At 34.5% G+C, this 16,478-nt stretch overlaps 1 protein-coding gene across 2 annotated transcripts; it reads right to left on the bottom strand.

Annotated features, from left to right (window-relative positions):
• Positions 1-5,823: 5,823 nt before the first annotated feature.
• On the bottom strand, positions 5,824-15,550 carry LOC137824237 (peptidyl serine alpha-galactosyltransferase-like). Of its 2 annotated transcripts, none has more exons than XM_068629777.1 (8): positions 15,014-15,550; positions 14,171-14,341; positions 13,525-13,780; positions 13,172-13,372; positions 12,457-12,932; positions 7,558-7,722; positions 7,178-7,421; positions 5,824-6,898 (listed from the first exon to the last, which is right to left on the bottom strand). In XM_068629777.1, the coding sequence occupies exons 1-8, from the start codon at positions 15,316-15,318 to the stop codon at positions 6,308-6,310; spliced, it is 2,409 nt and encodes an 802-aa protein (XP_068485878.1). In that variant the 5' UTR covers positions 15,319-15,550; the 3' UTR covers positions 5,824-6,307. The 2 variants fall into 2 exon arrangements, with proteins under 2 accessions (XP_068485878.1, XP_068485879.1); XM_068629778.1 differs by having other exon boundaries at positions 13,525-13,768.
• Between the last annotated feature and the right edge of the window lie 928 nt (positions 15,551-16,478).

The raw sequence follows: 16,478 nt of genomic DNA, 5'->3' as shown, positions 1-16,478 counted from the left end.
GTGTTTTTTTTTACCATTGTCTATATGTATCTATTAGGATTAGGATTAGTAAATTATTTTTAAACCCCAAATAGATAGGTAGGAAAGCGGATGGAAGATATATATGTAAATGATCAACAACTAAACTTATGGATAAAAGAATAGAAAAGTATCACTCATCTTATATAGTAGAGTCAAACTTTTATCATCTTGGATCAACTTTAGTTTGTACAATTGAATATAGTAGAATATAGTAGAATAGTACAATACATTTTCTTTGAGTTTGTATTTGTTAAATAATTAATTTTTGAACTGGTGTGACTCGCGACTCTTTTGCTAGTGAGTTTATTTGTTAAAAAACAAATTTTATATTATATGAAAAATGAATAATTTATTTTAACATATCTTAAAACGGAATAATAATAATATCATAAAGTAATTAAAAAGAACACCATAAAATTAAAAAAAAAATATGAGTCTATAATGATTGATTGACTTTTCTAGAAAGAGAGAGATGCCTCCATAATGAACCTGAGTTCTAGGTCTGGTAACCCCACTAAGAAATGAGTCTTAGACTTCAGTATTATTATCAACCCCCACCTAGAAGGACTATAAGAGAAAGCCATACACTTAGGCTGTGTTTGTTTCTGGTTGTTCACTGTATAAGAAGAAAGAAAGGCAGAGATTATGTGCGTTTGTTTCCACTGATATCCGTGTATTGGCAAGCGAAGAAAGGTGCTGAAACACATTTTTTCATCTTCACGGGTGCCCAAAGATTTGCCAAGAAAGCCACATAGATTATGTGAATTAACCATATTACCCTTGATGTTATAAAATTATTTAATAATATTATTAATAATAATTAATTATAATAATAATAAAATAATAATAAATATAATGATTTATAACAAAGAATAATTTATAAAATAATAGTATTAAATATAAAAATAATAATATAATATAGAAATAATTTTAAATACATTTATATTTTTTAAACGAAATATTTGATCAATAATATTTTAAAATATATATATAATAATAATAAATTATTAACAATAAATATAAATATAAATATAAATTACATATTTAATAATAATTAAAATAAATTTATTAAATAACAAAAATAAAAATAAAAGTTAATTTTAATTTTAATTTTGATTTGTGAAAATATTTTTTTTTTAAAAGGTTAAATTTGTAAACATACATTTTATACAATTTAAAAAAAAATAAAAATCTCCTTACAACCATCCTATCACACACAAACTTCAATAAATTTTCCTCACAAATCTACTCTAATATACCATAATCCAAACAACCTCACTTTCTTTACACTTTCCTCTCAAATCACTCTAAATCCACTCCCTCAAATCCTCTCCCCAATCCAAACACACCCTTAAAGTCAAAGTTGACATACCTCACTTTCATGGGAAGAAAAATGTTGAAATCTAACTAAATTGGGAAATAAAGGTAAAACAACTATATGCCTATCACCAAGTAAGCAAGGAAAGAAAAGTACCCCTAACCCCCTTAAGCTGTCAAAACAATGCTATGTATTGATTGACTTTCCTAGAAAGAGAGAGATGCCTCCATAATGAACCTCCAATTTTATATTGGAATGATCTTATGAGTTCATTGAGGTGTCACCATACTCCAAAGGCTCCAATAGAGAAATATGAGTGTAGAAGAATATAGGCAAAAGATGGAACTATACATGATGAGAGCCTCCATTAGGGAAGAAGAAAATACCACCATATCTAGGTTCTTAAGTGGTCTTAGTTTTGAGATAAGAGATAAAGTAGAACTTTTGCGTCACAGGGATCTTAATCACTTGATTCAACTTTGTATTAAAGTAGAACAACAAAATTTGAGAAAAGGATCAAATCGTAAATAAAGTTCTTACTTTAACTCCTATCCCGAGAAAGAGTATAAAAGAGAGTACAAGAAGGAGGGAAGTTATTCACAAGATAATAACTTAGGCTTCAATCTAGTCTGTTCTTAGAATTCTTTATTAATAGGTATAGTTTACCTATGTATCGTTTTTGTTAACATATAGGTTTTGGTCTAGTCCCCCCATATTTTTGTATTTTCTTTTTTTTTCTTTTTTTAATAATACTTTTTTCATGTGATGGCAAATGATTGTTGTTACTTGAGGTGTCAGCCTAGCTGAGATGTCAAGTAGCATAGTGATGCCTAAAATGAAAGCTTTTTAAAAAAAAAGTTATTCACAAGATAAAACTAAAGAATAAACCTCCAAGAATCTAAAGTAAGGAAAAGATGTGTGAACTTCCAACATTCCCAACCCTAAATTGCAGTGGTTGAATGAAGATGGGAATTTGACTGTAAATCAAGAGGTGAAAGTCAATCTTTCTATGGATAATTACAATGATAACATTTTATGTGATGTAGTACCCATGAAAGTTTGCCATATTTTATTGGGAGGCCTTGGCAATTTGAAAATAAAATCATACACAATGGGCTTACCAACGAGACAACTTTCACCCATAAAGAAAAAAAGTTTGTACTCTTTCCTTTTACACCATCACATGTAATACAAGATCAAGTAAAGATGAAAATGAAAAAAAAAATTACAGAAAACCAAAAAGTAGTCCTTATGATAATTTTGAGGCATGGGAGAAGAGTATTCTTTCCCACGAGGTCATGCAGGAGACCAATTTACTAAAAACATAAATAAAAAGAGTTCTTCTATTTGGAAACCTTCAAGCCTCATTCTTTGTAAAGGAGCACTTACATGCATTGCAACATTTTCTAAATCTAGTGTTTTACCTTCTTGTATAAAGAACTTTTAAAAGAGTTTGGTGATGTGTTCCCTAAGGAAGGATCGGTCATCTTTCAGGGGCATAGAACATAAAAAAGATTTAGTTCCTAGAGTTAGTAATCCAAATGAAACCATGGAGATAGAATCCCAAGTTCAAGAATTTTTGGAGATGGGCTTGGTACGAAAAAGCCTAAACCCTTATGTTGTACCTGTCTTGTTGGTGCCTAAGAAAGAGGGGAAATGGAGAATTTTTTGTGATTGTATAGCCATAAATAATATCACCATCAAGTACATGCATCCAATTCCAGGACTTGATGATAAGCTTGATGAATTGTATGGGTCCACTAAATTTTCTAAAATTAATCTAAATAGTGGTTATCATCAAATTAGAATTAAAAAGGGTGATGAGTAAAAAACTATTTTTAAGACCAAATTTGGACTATACGAGTATGGTGATGCCGTTTGGGCTTACTAATTCACCTAATATAAGGCTTATGAATCATGTTCTTTGGGATTGTATAGGAAAATTTGTTGTTGTTTATATTGATTTTAGTTTATAGTTATAGTTTAGAACTACATTTAAATCATCTTAGGGAAGTTTTATTAGTTCTTAAAAATAATCATTTGTTTGCTAATGTAGAAAAATGCACCTTTTGTGTTGATATTGTATTTTTTTCTAGGTTTCGTAGTAAATAACAATGAGGTACATGTTAACCCCGAGAAAATCAAAGCCATACAAGAGTGGCCAATACCAAAAAATGTGGGAGATGTTAGGAGCTTTCATCGATTAGCAAGCTTTTATAGACATTTTGTTCCAACCTTCTCTAGTCTAGCTTCACCTCTCAATAAGTTGGTGAAGAAGACACTCCATTTTGTTGGAGAGAGAAGAATGAGAAAACCTTCCAAAGGCTAAAAGCTTAACTCACCAATGCACCCATTCTAGTAATTATTAACTTTTCAAAAACTTTTGAGCTAGAGTGTGATGCATCAGGAGTAGGCATAAGTGTTGTGTTGTTGCAGGATGGGCTCCAAATTTCTTACTTTATTGAAAAATTACATGGTGCAACCCTCAGTTATCCCACTTATGATAAAGAGCTTTATGCACTTGTGAGGACCCTACAAACTCAGAAACACTATCTGGCTTCTAAATAATTCTGTATTCATAGTGATCATGAGTCTTTGAAATATTTGAAGGGTCAACATAAGTTGAATAAAAGACATGAAAAGTGGATGAAATTTCTATAACAGTTTCCTTATGTTATTAAATATAAGAAAAGCAAGACAAACATTGTGGCAGTTGCTATATCAAGGAGACATGCCTTATTTTGTAAACTTGGAGCCCATATTCTTGGATTTGATAACATACTTGAACTATATGAGCATGATCATGATTTTGCATCCACCTTTGCTATTTGTAAACATAGGGCGCAAGGAGGGTTCTATATTTCGAAGGGGTACTTGTTTAGAGAAGGAAAACTTTGTATAGCTCAAGGAACATATCGGAAATTCCTTGTCAAAGAGTCACATGAAGGAAGTTCTCTCTTTTTCTTCAGGATAACTATTAGACGGTCTAGTAGATGATTTTCAACTAGACTGTCTAAAAGTTGTACTTAGCTTTTTCTTTACATATCTTCATTTGCATTTCACTTTTGTTTTATAATTAGACTTTAGTTTTGATTCGATTTACATTCTTACATTCATTAAATCATTTTACACAATTTTCTTTCAAGCTTCTAATGCATACTCTGTTTTTCAGTTCTTTACTGCATATTTGATTTTTGTCCATTTTATTCACGCTTTTAGTTTAGGTTTAAGTTTACTTTCAAACCTTTTACATTTTTTTCATTTACTTTTCAGTTATTTACATTTTAAGTGTTGGTAGACGGTTTATTCGACGATTGTCTCTAGACAATCTATTCTACACTTTATTTTACGTTCTAGTTTGTTTTTTCAATACAATTTCAATTCAAATTCCCCTATTTTAATTTGCGAAAGAGAGAATATCATACAATGAACTTCATAAACATATTTTTCTTAGATTGACCTAGGTTGACCCTATATTACATTAGGAGAAACTTACTTTTATCTATAAACCTAATGTGACTAAAGATTTAAAAAAACACTAAGCATAATCTTAACCACCACTCATCCATTTTTCAACAAAAAAAGGTCACATAGTTTCCAAATTGCACAATTCAAAAGTCGTTTTTGGCTTTCAGATTGCACAATTTTGAATTGTGCAATCTCGGAGTCTTTTTTATGAAAAAAATGACTTCTAAATTGTGTAATTTGAAAGCTAATAATGACTTATAAATAGTGCAATTCAGAAATTTTTCGATTACACAATCTATAAGCTTTTCTAAATTGCACAATTTGTGAACTTTTTGACGTTGTACGATCTAAAAGATATTTTTAACTTTTAGATTTTACCATTTGAAAAGAACAATTGAATATTTTTTTTTTGTTAATGGTTCTTATCAATGGGTATGGAGAAGAAATGCATCACAGCGAGTGGAATCCCAATTTGTGCAGCCCTTTTAAGAAAAAACTTCAATCTCACCCTTCTCTTTACTCACCCTTCTCTTTAGGTAAATCCTCTGCTTTTATTGACATGCAGATTTGCCATGACTTCTTTGTCCCTCACCAATAAATATATGAAATGTGGATTATAAATATTTTTTATTTTACTTTAGTTTCTTTATTTTGGTGGAAAACCCTAAACAATATGAGAACAATAATTAATTGATTTTTGTCCTTCTCCTGCACAGTTTTACAAATATATCATCTTTTGTTGACAATAATGTAATAACAAATGATATGGATACAAGACTTCTAAAAGAAAACTAATATTTATTTTTTCTTTTCTTATTTTAGTTTTTATTGGCTCTCTATTTTTTATTATGTATCTCTAACTATACTTAGAATGAGTGTATTGCTTGTATATATTCAGATTTTTTGCTTTAATTTAAGAAAGAAAAATAAAATAGAAAAAAATATTTCTTTTCATATCATTTTTCTTCCTTTTTCTCATTTGTTTATCTCAGTTTTTTTTATAATAGTAATCATACTTAGAATAATAGGTGGTCAATCATTTTACAAATCCCTTAGTGTGAGGGATAAAAGGTTACAAGAATGATTGAAAAGACAGTCACAATTCACAACTCATCAAATGCCTTTGCTGTGAGTGAATCAATCCCCTGATCGGGAGGACAATCCCAGTTCAACACCAACAAATTTGAACATCTAAGGTGCAGAATTTGATTCTCTCATCTCATTCCATGTTGCTAATCTTTTCATGAATTCTGGGTACAAATATAGTACAAGCACTCTCAAACCTGTCCAAATGAGAGGTCTCGAACGTTCATATGATCATGCTCTATGGGAATGAAACCAAAATCTCTCAAGTAATATAACTTGTCCCTTCAATTTATGATCACTTTACTGCAGGGTAGTCTTAAATTCTTTACCTGCATGCTTTACGACGTAGAATAAGAGAAGCAAAATGATTAAAGAGGCAAGACGGTTCAAGTGATGTCCCTCCTTCTATCCTGGTTACAAGTTTCTTCTCCTGGTTCTATGGTGTTTCATTTTCATTCCTTTTCTTTTATGACTAGAATGCACCAAAAAAACTATTACCAAGAATCCAAATACAGAAAATGCACATAAAAATAACACCCACCACCTGAAGGAACTAGGTATCCCTGTCCCGTCTTTTTGAACGCTAACCATTTCCCCAGAATAATCTGCTGACTTATGATTTTCCTTTGATTCAAAATTTTTACTGAAATTGCCTAATGTAGAAGAGACGTTTAATTTGGATATGGAACCATCTTTGCGGCAGTCCATTTTTTCATGATGCAAGCGCAATGCTTCATTTAGTGTCTTCACACATTCTATACTGAGAAAATCTCGCTGTAAATTCTCCTCATCATTGTGATCTAGTGTTAATGGGTCTGGTGGCTCTGGAAACTTGGCCCAGCATCTGTTAACCATGTCGACTTCTCGCCAGTCTGCCTTGTCAAAACTCCAATTCCCAACTTTGAATTCTAATCCATAGTGAAAAGCTCTATATTTGATTCCTGGTTCAGGAACATATCCTGGGTATAGCATAATCTCTCTGTTTATAGTATGCCTCAATTTCAACTGCATCAACAGCATTACAGGTTATACAGTGAAACCTGCTCATAATTTAAAGAGGGTACGATGGGGGATGAAATTTGATGATCATTTCAATCCACAGAAAGATATAGAGCATATAATCATGTGAAGACTCATAAAGCATGAAAAGTTCAGAAAGGAAACCATGTCCAAATTATAACATATAATATAAAAGCATTTAGAATTTCTGTGTTGCCTCCCATGCTTGTGCTTAGATGAACATCTATGCTGAGTATGAATTGTGAAAATTTAAAAACAAAATACCTCTGCTGCACCGAAGGAGTAACCGTACATCTCGCTGATCCAACCCGATTCATATATGTCTCCTGTTATGTTTCTTGCATAATGAGCTCTATCAGCCCGAACTTCCTCAGTTTTATGCAGCCAAAGTAAAGCAAATTTTCTCAAATCATCTATATGCATGATGATTACACCACCAACCTTGTCACAAGCCTCGGGATGGCTTGTATGCAATTTTGCAAGCTCATTGTCACAGCCAATAAGGTAGCTAGCATGTAAAAAAAAAAAACAACAAATGAATCACCATACCAAGACAAAACCCAGAAAGACCACAACATCCACAATACATTGATGCCAACAGCACTAATAGGTTTTACAATGATAAATTGAATTCACACGCTTACTCATAGGGAGTTGAAACAGGTTTACCCCGTGCAGCTTTGAATTCCCATGGGGTAATTGGGCCTCTCATTATCATATCAGCGTCTAGAATCACTATGAATTCAGCTTCAATATTTGCATGATTGATCCAGTGGAGAACAGCAGCTGGTTTGTTAATGGCTGGATACCTGATATAAAACAGAGAAATTCATTTCTTTACCTAATGTCTAAATAATTCATCTAAATAAACATCTAAAGGTGATAGGATCTCAATTATTGTGCATTTAGAGTAGTGGAGCAAGATATTTATATACCATTTCAGCTGTAAAACATCAACAAAAGACAGATGAGTAGTAGATTGTGACACAAATGTCATACAAATAAGCAATTAGTTATTCTCTGCACCTTATCAATACCAATGTTATACAATTTAAAGATCAAGACATGCACTACATAGAAGTACACAGTAGAACTCCATTGAGATAAAACACAAATATTCTTTAACACTAAACCACTTATGGCTTTCCCCAGTATACAATGCCGTTCCTGACCTTATAAGAAAAATTGTTTGAAAATTATTACAAGGAAACTCACTAGAGAGATATAATCTATTAAGGCTCCTTGTATGAGAAAATACTTCCACACAAAGTTCATTTTCTCTAAGTCGTCTAGTAGACGATGTTTTGATTTAGCACATATAAGATTTATGCAAACTATTGTATGGACAACAGTAAATTCATGTAGAAACTCTTAGAATTCTTTGTCATTTTTGCATAGAAAAACTTCGATTTATAGTTGTCTTGAATACAACCGTTGGAGCTTGAGTGTTGATTTATGTCCTTGTGCCAGTGCTTTATCTGAGTATGATTGTGTTAGGCACGAAAGTAATGAGGGGAAATGGAAAGTGTATTATAGAAAGAAATTCAAAAATATTAGTTAAGTTAGTCGAGGTGAGACTTTCTGAGAAAGTCTATATATAGTCTTTTCTTGTGAGTGTTGGGGAAAGAGAGTTTTCAGTTGTTGCGATAGGGAATGTGCCCGGTGTGAAAGGAAAAGATTTCATTTGTAAGCTGATGTTTGTGTTCAAAGTTGATAAGTGCTGAAACAATACAGAAAGAAGAGTCTTAGTCTACGTTCTTCTCTATCTTGTTTCTATTCTTTGAGGAGGTAGATAACAAGTTTGGTGCAATCTGTTGGATACATCATCTAGGAGACAAAATGGAGAGTCGACTACGTATGTTGGAAAGATGGGCCAATGAACAAGGAAAGATTATTGAAAGCATATATAGCTATTATGAAAGACACCTTGCCAAACATGAAAGAAATCAAAGAACTTCTACTTGAAATCAAGAAAAGTGAGAAGTTGTCAGAAGGAGAGGAAAATTCAGTTAATGATGAAAAAAGAAGGAAGGAAGATCTGTCCAAGGTAACAAATCAGACGAAGAGGGAGAAGAACTGCTGAGACCTTGGACTAAAAGGGTGGAATTAACCACTTTTGAAGGGAATGATATGTTAGGATGGACAGCAAGAGCTGGAAATTTTTTTGAAGTAAAGAATGCCTCTCAAAAAGAAAAATTATATTTGGCTCTCATTTGTATGGAAGGAGACAACAACTATTGGTTCAAATTTTGGCCTCAAAAGTCCAGGAACCCATCGTGGGAAGATTTCACAACTGCTTTGAATAGAAGATTTGAAGGCAGGGAGCGTAATACTGTGTTTGAACTGGTAATAAATCTTTTTTCTCTTCTTTGTCTACCTCCGGTTATTTACCAACCATTACCATGGCCAATGGCTCTAGGGTTTCATCCCATGGTGTTGGTACTATTCATCTTCTTCCTTCTTGATCTATTGACAATGTTCTTTATGTTCATGGGTCTCTCTTTAACTTATTATCCATTAGTCGTCTAACTCGTTTGTTGACCTTCTGGGAAATTTGTTGTTGGTTGCAGGTGAGTCTTTGCTATTAAAATTAGTCTTAATGGTACTATTGATCATCTCAAAGCTCGTCTTGTAGTTAAGGGTTATACCCAATTTTTTGGTTTAGAATATGGTGATATTTTTTCTATAGTAGCAAAGATGGCTTCAGTTCGCTTATTCATAGCCATGGTTGTTATTCAACAATGGCCTCTTTATCAACTGGATGTCAAAAATGTCTTTCTTATTGGGGATTTGCAGGAAGAAATTTATATGGAGCAACCTCCCGGCTTTGTTGCTCAGGGGGAGTCTTCTGGATTGGTATGTCGTCTCCACAAATCCTTATATGGTCACAAGCAGTCTCCCAGGGCTTGGTTTGAAAATTTTGGCAAAGTTGTTAAATAGTTTGGTATGACTCGCACTGAAGCAGATCATTCGTTTTTTTCACCGTCACTCGAGTGTTGGGTGTATCTATCTTGTACTAAATGTTGATGACATTGTTCTTACAGGAAGTGATCACCATGGCATCTTATAGGTAAAACAACACCTTTGTAAACACTTTTAGACCAAAGATCTTGGCAAACTTAGATATTTCTTAGGAATTGAGGCAGCACAATCAAACAATGGTATTGCTATTTCTCAGAGGAAATATGCATTGGATATTTTGGAGGAAACTAAATTAACAAATTCAAAATTTGTTGAGACACCTATGGATCCTAATGTAAAACTCCTACCTAGTCAGGGGAGCCTTTCTCAAATCATGAGGAGTACAAAAGATTAGTCGGAAAAGTGAACTATCTTACTGTCACTTGTCCAGATATTTCATTTGTTGTTAGTGTGGTGAGTCAATTCCTTAATTGACCATGTGTTGATCATTGGAATGCAGTCATTCGTATATTGAAATACATTAAAGGTTGTCCTGAAAAAGACTTGTTATATGGTCACAATAATCATACTAGAGTTGTATGTTATTCAGATGCTGATTGGGCAGGATCTCGTCTGATAGAATATCTACTTCCGAATATTGTGTTTCTATTGGTGATAATTTAATTTCTTGGAAGAGTAAGAAACAAAATGTTGTGGCAAGATCTAGTGCTGAAGCGGAATATAGAGCTATGGCTTCAGCTACTTGTGAGCTTATTTGGCTTAAACAGTTACTCGAAGAATTGCAATATGGAGAAGTCATTTAAATGACACTCACTTGTGATAATTAGGTTGCTCTTCATATTAGCTCAAATCCCGTCTTTCATGAAAGGACCAAACATATTGAGATTAATTGTCATTTCATTCGAGAAAAGAATGTGTCTGGAGACATCAAGACTGAATTTGTTAATTTAAATGATCAATTAGCAGATATTTTCACTAAATCTTTACGGGGATCTAGTATTGATTATATTTGTAACAAGCTTGGTACATATGATTTATATGCACCAACTTGAGGGGAGTGTTGAATGTAACGGGCTTAGCCCATAGTTTATATTATTCTGTTATTATGTTATTGATTCTGTTATTATTTTCATCTATAAATAAAGACCCCTATGTGTATTTTACACAAGGGATATCAATCCTATATTTATTTTCTTCATTCCTAACAGGGTTTAAAAAAAGTCTATCTAGACTCGCCAACTCGGTTGCAGACTTGCAAGTTCAAGAAAGTTCACCGAGTTTACAACGAGTCTACCAAGTTTTCTCTTAAAACGATTTTGCTTTCTAGTTAACTCGCCCAGGGTGAGTGGGAACATAAACTCAAATGTGTTAACGAGTTAGCTCGCGAGTTTGATAACCATGTCTATGCAGTTACACCCAAAATTGTCAACATGTTACTAGGGTCTTTTTGTTGTCCTCAAACAAGTAGGGTTTGTGGCTTATGTATTACAACTTCCCAAGGCTTCCCGCATACATACAGTTTACCAAGCATCTCAATTGAAACTAATAGTAGGAACTCATCCAATTGAGAGACAATTGCCAAATGAATTACACAAACAATTTTGGCTATCCAACACTAGGGTGAGCCAATACAACAAGTGTTGGTGCAATGGCAGGAGGGTGGTCCCAAAGCGGCCCATGGGAAGATATTTCCACCATAAAAGACCAATTTCCAAATTTTAACCTTGGGGACAAGGTTGTTCCAGCAACGAAAGGTAATGTTAGGCAAGGAAGTATTGACTGATAAAGGATTAGACTATACACCATAAGTCACCTATCCATGTATCAGGTGATCTATGCCTTACCATCTTCCCTCTATCTCCCAAACAATCAATGACCAATAACTTACAATTAGTCTCCCTAACTGCCTTGCAAACTACTCTCTCCACTCAGGGACCTCCTAAAAAGTTACTGCAGTAATTGTTATCTCCATGCTACGGCTTAAATCTATAATTCCCTTCACTCTTATTGTTCCTCACAGATCCAGACACTCCTCTGTGGAGGCCTGCCACAGTGAGTAGTGTTGCAGATTAAATAAATAAATGAAGTTTGGTGGTGGTCCCACCAGTCCCAGATGGACTAAACCCAGAATCGTATGTTTAGAACATCAAAAGCTACCCCAATACGTAATGCATAATAATCACATCCAGCTTGGGTTTAGAAGGTTTCATTTGTTTTAATAGGGAAATAAAGTTGAGAAGATATATCTGTTACTCATAGTCTAGGTTCCCTGTCAGCAAGCAGACAGTTTTCTTTCACTCGAAATAAAAATCAGAGAAAAATGGAAATTGAAAAAGAAAAATCAACCAAGGCAGATAACAAATTTGACCATAGCGAATATAGTTTCAGATAAAATCTTAATTTTATCATCAGGAGAAGTTCATCAAGATGAAATGCTTTTAGCTAAATTAGTTTTAAAATCTTCTGAAAAAACAAAAGGATGTTGCGAAGATTAGTCTTTGCCCATTTCATGCTTGACTTTATAACCACTTTTGTTGATTGCTATTTCCCTACTGTAAGTGCAGAAATAGAAATTAACTAAGAAGACAAACATAATACAATTGAAATACAGACAGAATTACCAATCGCCTGTTAATGGATGTTGACTCATAGAAGGAACATAATGGGTGGGAGCCAGGTTATGGCCTTTATATAGCTTTAAGTCCGCATCAGAGCAGCTAAGAAGTCTAGTGATATTTCCTGGCTGCCCACTTAAACGGAAACTATGCATAAGCCCTACAGTCTGCCAGTCAAAATATGGTGTGCATTCAGTGGAAAAAACAGTATGGATTTTAGGATATGGCCGGGTAGCATCATGATCAATATGTTCTTGTACTGCATCCTCCATCATTTGTAGAGTAGCAGGAGTTACAGTTTTTGGTTTAGTTAGTTCAGCAAAGGCTCTGCTTTTAAGAAAGTTCACATATTTAGACCATGCTGGTTTAGGGCAGCCGTTAGCTGCATGATGTAACAGAAGAGCTTCATTTAGAATATTTATGCACTCTATACTTAAAAATAGTCCTCGCCGTAGATTAGGATCTATTTCCAACTGCATTACCTGCAATAATAAATTTTCAAAATTCATTAAAACTTGAAAAAAAAAAAAACACTGATGTACGGATGCATTCATTCAGTATAATGACTAAAACATTAGGCTTAAAATGCTGAGTCTTATTTATACACATCAAAGGGAATATATATGCTTCTCTACAGGACTGAGACAACAATGCCACTGGAATAAGAAGTAGTTTTCTAAAAGACACTAGTTTCCTCCAATTAATATGTTGGTATACATACCTCCCTGGGATAAGGAGGTTGAGGAAAGAGCTGGTCACAGCTATAAACAATCTCATCCTCATCATGGTCAGCCTTACTAAATGACCAATTCCCAACCCTAAATGGAAGCCCATAATGAAGAAGAATTGGCTCAACTCCCTCACGGGGTGCGTAACCTGGGTAAATCATCAAGTTATCATTGATCTTGTGTTTGAGCCCAACCTGTGAACAGCAGAAGAAAAGCCAAATGAAAAGGGCGAACGAAGGATAAAAGCAAAACAAATAGTGAAATTTAAATAGTTCAATAAAGTGCTTAATAGTTAGGGCCATAGCAATCTACAAAATACAGTAAACATTTTAAAGGGTCAACTCACTTCTGCTGCACCAAAAGAGTATCCATACATCTCACTAATCCATCCTTTCTCATATATGTCACCAGTTATGTTTACTCCCCAGTGAGCCCTATCTTGCCGTACTTCTTCTGTTTTTGAAAGCCACATAGATGCCAAAGATCGCAGGTCATCTATATGCATTGCCAAAAGTCCACCTACTTTGTCACAAAGTTCTGGGTGTTTTGTGTGCAGTTGAGCCAATATATTGTCACAACCTCTTAAGTACCTAGAGAAGGAACTTTTGTTTTGTTTATGGCATGTTTTCATGGTGATCCAGTGATATAAACACTGAATAAAAAAATACAAGATATCTGTACTGTTTCAAGAAATTCAGACGAGTTTCATAACTTGATTCAGAGTCACGATACAAAATCTTTCTAGCTTGGATTTTAGTGAAGTTTATATTTTCAAATTTACCATTACATGCTTTGAACCTTCCTTCTCTCATCGAAACAAATATGTGAAATGAAAACATCTAGGTCTTCAAAGCTTTATGTTCTCATAATCTGCTCTTTGCCATAATGAAGCTACACTAGCTCAATTACACCCTTCCACTGTGTGAATATCTAACTACTAACACTATAACACTAAAAATGGACTAACTAAATATTTAGATATTAGTGAATACCCATAATAGGCGGCAACAGGTCTTCCTTTCTCTGCACCTAGTTTCCAAGGTACAATTCGGCCACGGATTATCATGTCTGCATCAAGGATAATAACCCAGTCAACATTCTCTGCATCTTTACTATATTTGAGCCAGTGCAAAACCCCAGCAGGTTTGTTTATTGCAGGGTACCTGCATAGTAGATGTCACTAATTATAGGAAAGGGATGTCACTAATTTACTTCTGCAATATGGTATTCATGTGTCTTATTTTGCAAAAGACTAAAACTCACATCCCTGTAAAAACGGGAATGGTAGGATCAACCACTTACAATACAAAAGTAGTCGCACTATTCAATGTCAAAAAAAAAACAAAAGAGGCAGAAGCAGCACAATATTCAACTAACACCCAGCATTAATTTCAGAGGAGCAGAAGTCAAATAACTAGAAAGGTCTTCACTCACAATTAAAATAGTATATCCTTGAACAACACGCTTTAATAAAAGTTATCTTGTCTACGTCAAAAGAGATCACTTAAGTAAAAGACACTCATACAAACCAATGCACATAAGTTTAGATAACAAACCGATGTAAACACAAATCAAGACATACAATCACTATAAATTAGCTAGCACAGAAACGCACAAAATTTTGCAAAGATTAAGGTCAACACAATCACACATCATGCATTGTGCAAAACTGTACCACCAGAGTGGCAGTAACATAGGAAAATCAGAACCAGTGCTAATGATAGCAGATCAGTTCTCAATAAAACTACAACACACAAAACCAATATACTCTTTTTCATCCCAAATTAAACTCCTGAAGCTGATTCAACTTCTAGCAAACACTGATTCTACTTTACCAGTCACCAGTTGTTGGGTGTTTGCTCATCGAGGGCACCTCAAAAGTGGGAGCTAAATGCATCCCTCTATAAGTTTTCTTCTGCTCCTCAGTGCAACTGAGAAGACGCGTTATGTGTCCCGGTTGCTTCGCCTTTCTAAAACTATGCATGAGTCCAACCGTTTGCCAGTCAAAGTAGTTCTGACACTCCACAGAGAAGAGAGTCTGAATCCTCCAAGGAGCTTTTTGAGCTCCTTCCACTCTCCCCACATTACAAATGGCCAGACCCAGCATCACCAAAGACAACAAAATTGAAAATTTCTCCATTGTGGATCAGCTGACAAGTGAGATGTGAAGTGGGTGTTGTCTAATTTTGGGAACAAGATCTGAATTCCATGACTTTAATTGTTGCCATATCCAAGAGAGCCTGTGCGAATGCTAAGTCAAAGTTGGAGTTTTGTGGTAAATGTTTTAGTTGACGAGGATATTACAATAAATGAGGAAACAATCGATTGCCCTGCCTGCCCTGCCTGCCCTGCCTGAAATGGGTTCATTCAAAACTACAATTTTGAAAATTAATATTTCACGCCTCAACGTCTTGATAATATTTTATAAATGAATAAAACACCGTAAAGATCTTTAAATATGATAATAAAATGTAGGAAAACAGCTTAAAAAATAAAATTTATGAAATAAGATAGGTGAAACATAATTAATCCTAAATATCTTAAAGTGTAAGTAGACAATATTTATATAAAAAATGAAAAAAAAAACTTATTGAATATTTAAGGAATTTATTTGATATTGACTTAGCTTTAAGTGTTAATCTTGCAATATATTCTATTTTCAAGCATCAAATGGAATCTATTCTTTCTTGAAATGAAGGTGATTTCTGTAACATTTATATTGCTTAGTGATCTTGCCGGTTGACCTATCGTGAGAGCGTTGCCTCGTCACGAACCGCCTCACCAGCTTGACTCCGCGTGACCTTCAAGTCCACACCACAGAAAACCTCTCTGAGAACCTGAAAACACAAGGTGGCGCCTCTGCTGCCGATGGCGCTCCGACGCTCAAGGTAGCAACAAGAACACCCAAAAACTCAGAGAAAATATGCTCTGTAGAACCGTACTAAAGGCACACAACCCTAGCAATGAGCCTTAATGAAAACGTTCCTCAGCAAATTCTGTTAAGTTTACCTTTATAGCTAGGTTTCTTCTCTCTCCAGGCCGTTATGCTTTTGGACGCGTGGCTCGCATCCAGCCCTGCACGTGTCGCCATCTGGGCTGGGATAGCAGGTAGCACCCAGCCCTACACGTGTCATCATCTGAGCTAGGATAGCTTGAGCGTCATTTCTCTATTGCATCCAACCCTACACGTGTCATCATCCGGACTGGAGTAACAGGTAGCATACAACCCTACACGTGTCGTCATTTGGGTTGGGGCAATTTGAACGTTATATCTGTGCAGTAACCAGCCGCGCGGCTAAG

This window comes from Phaseolus vulgaris, chromosome 8 (genome assembly GCF_000499845.2).
Source record: "Phaseolus vulgaris cultivar G19833 chromosome 8, P. vulgaris v2.0, whole genome shotgun sequence".
NCBI lineage: Eukaryota > Viridiplantae > Streptophyta > Magnoliopsida > Fabales > Fabaceae > Phaseolus > Phaseolus vulgaris.
This window is presented reverse-complemented; position numbering and strand designations above follow the sequence as displayed.

Excerpts from the sequence above, each read along its gene's own strand:
- LOC137824237 (XM_068629777.1), bottom strand. The coding sequence starts at position 15,318 with ATGGAGAAATTTTCAATTTTGTTGTCTTTGGTGATGCTGGGTCTGGCC. Across the intron at positions 14,342-15,013 it reads CACCCAACAACTGGTGACTG|GTACCCTGCAATAAACAAAC; the intron begins GTAAAGTAGAAT and ends TCTACTATGCAG. Across the intron at positions 7,723-12,456 it reads CATCCATTAACAGGCGATTG|GTATCCAGCCATTAACAAAC; the intron begins GTAATTCTGTCT and ends GTTTTATATCAG.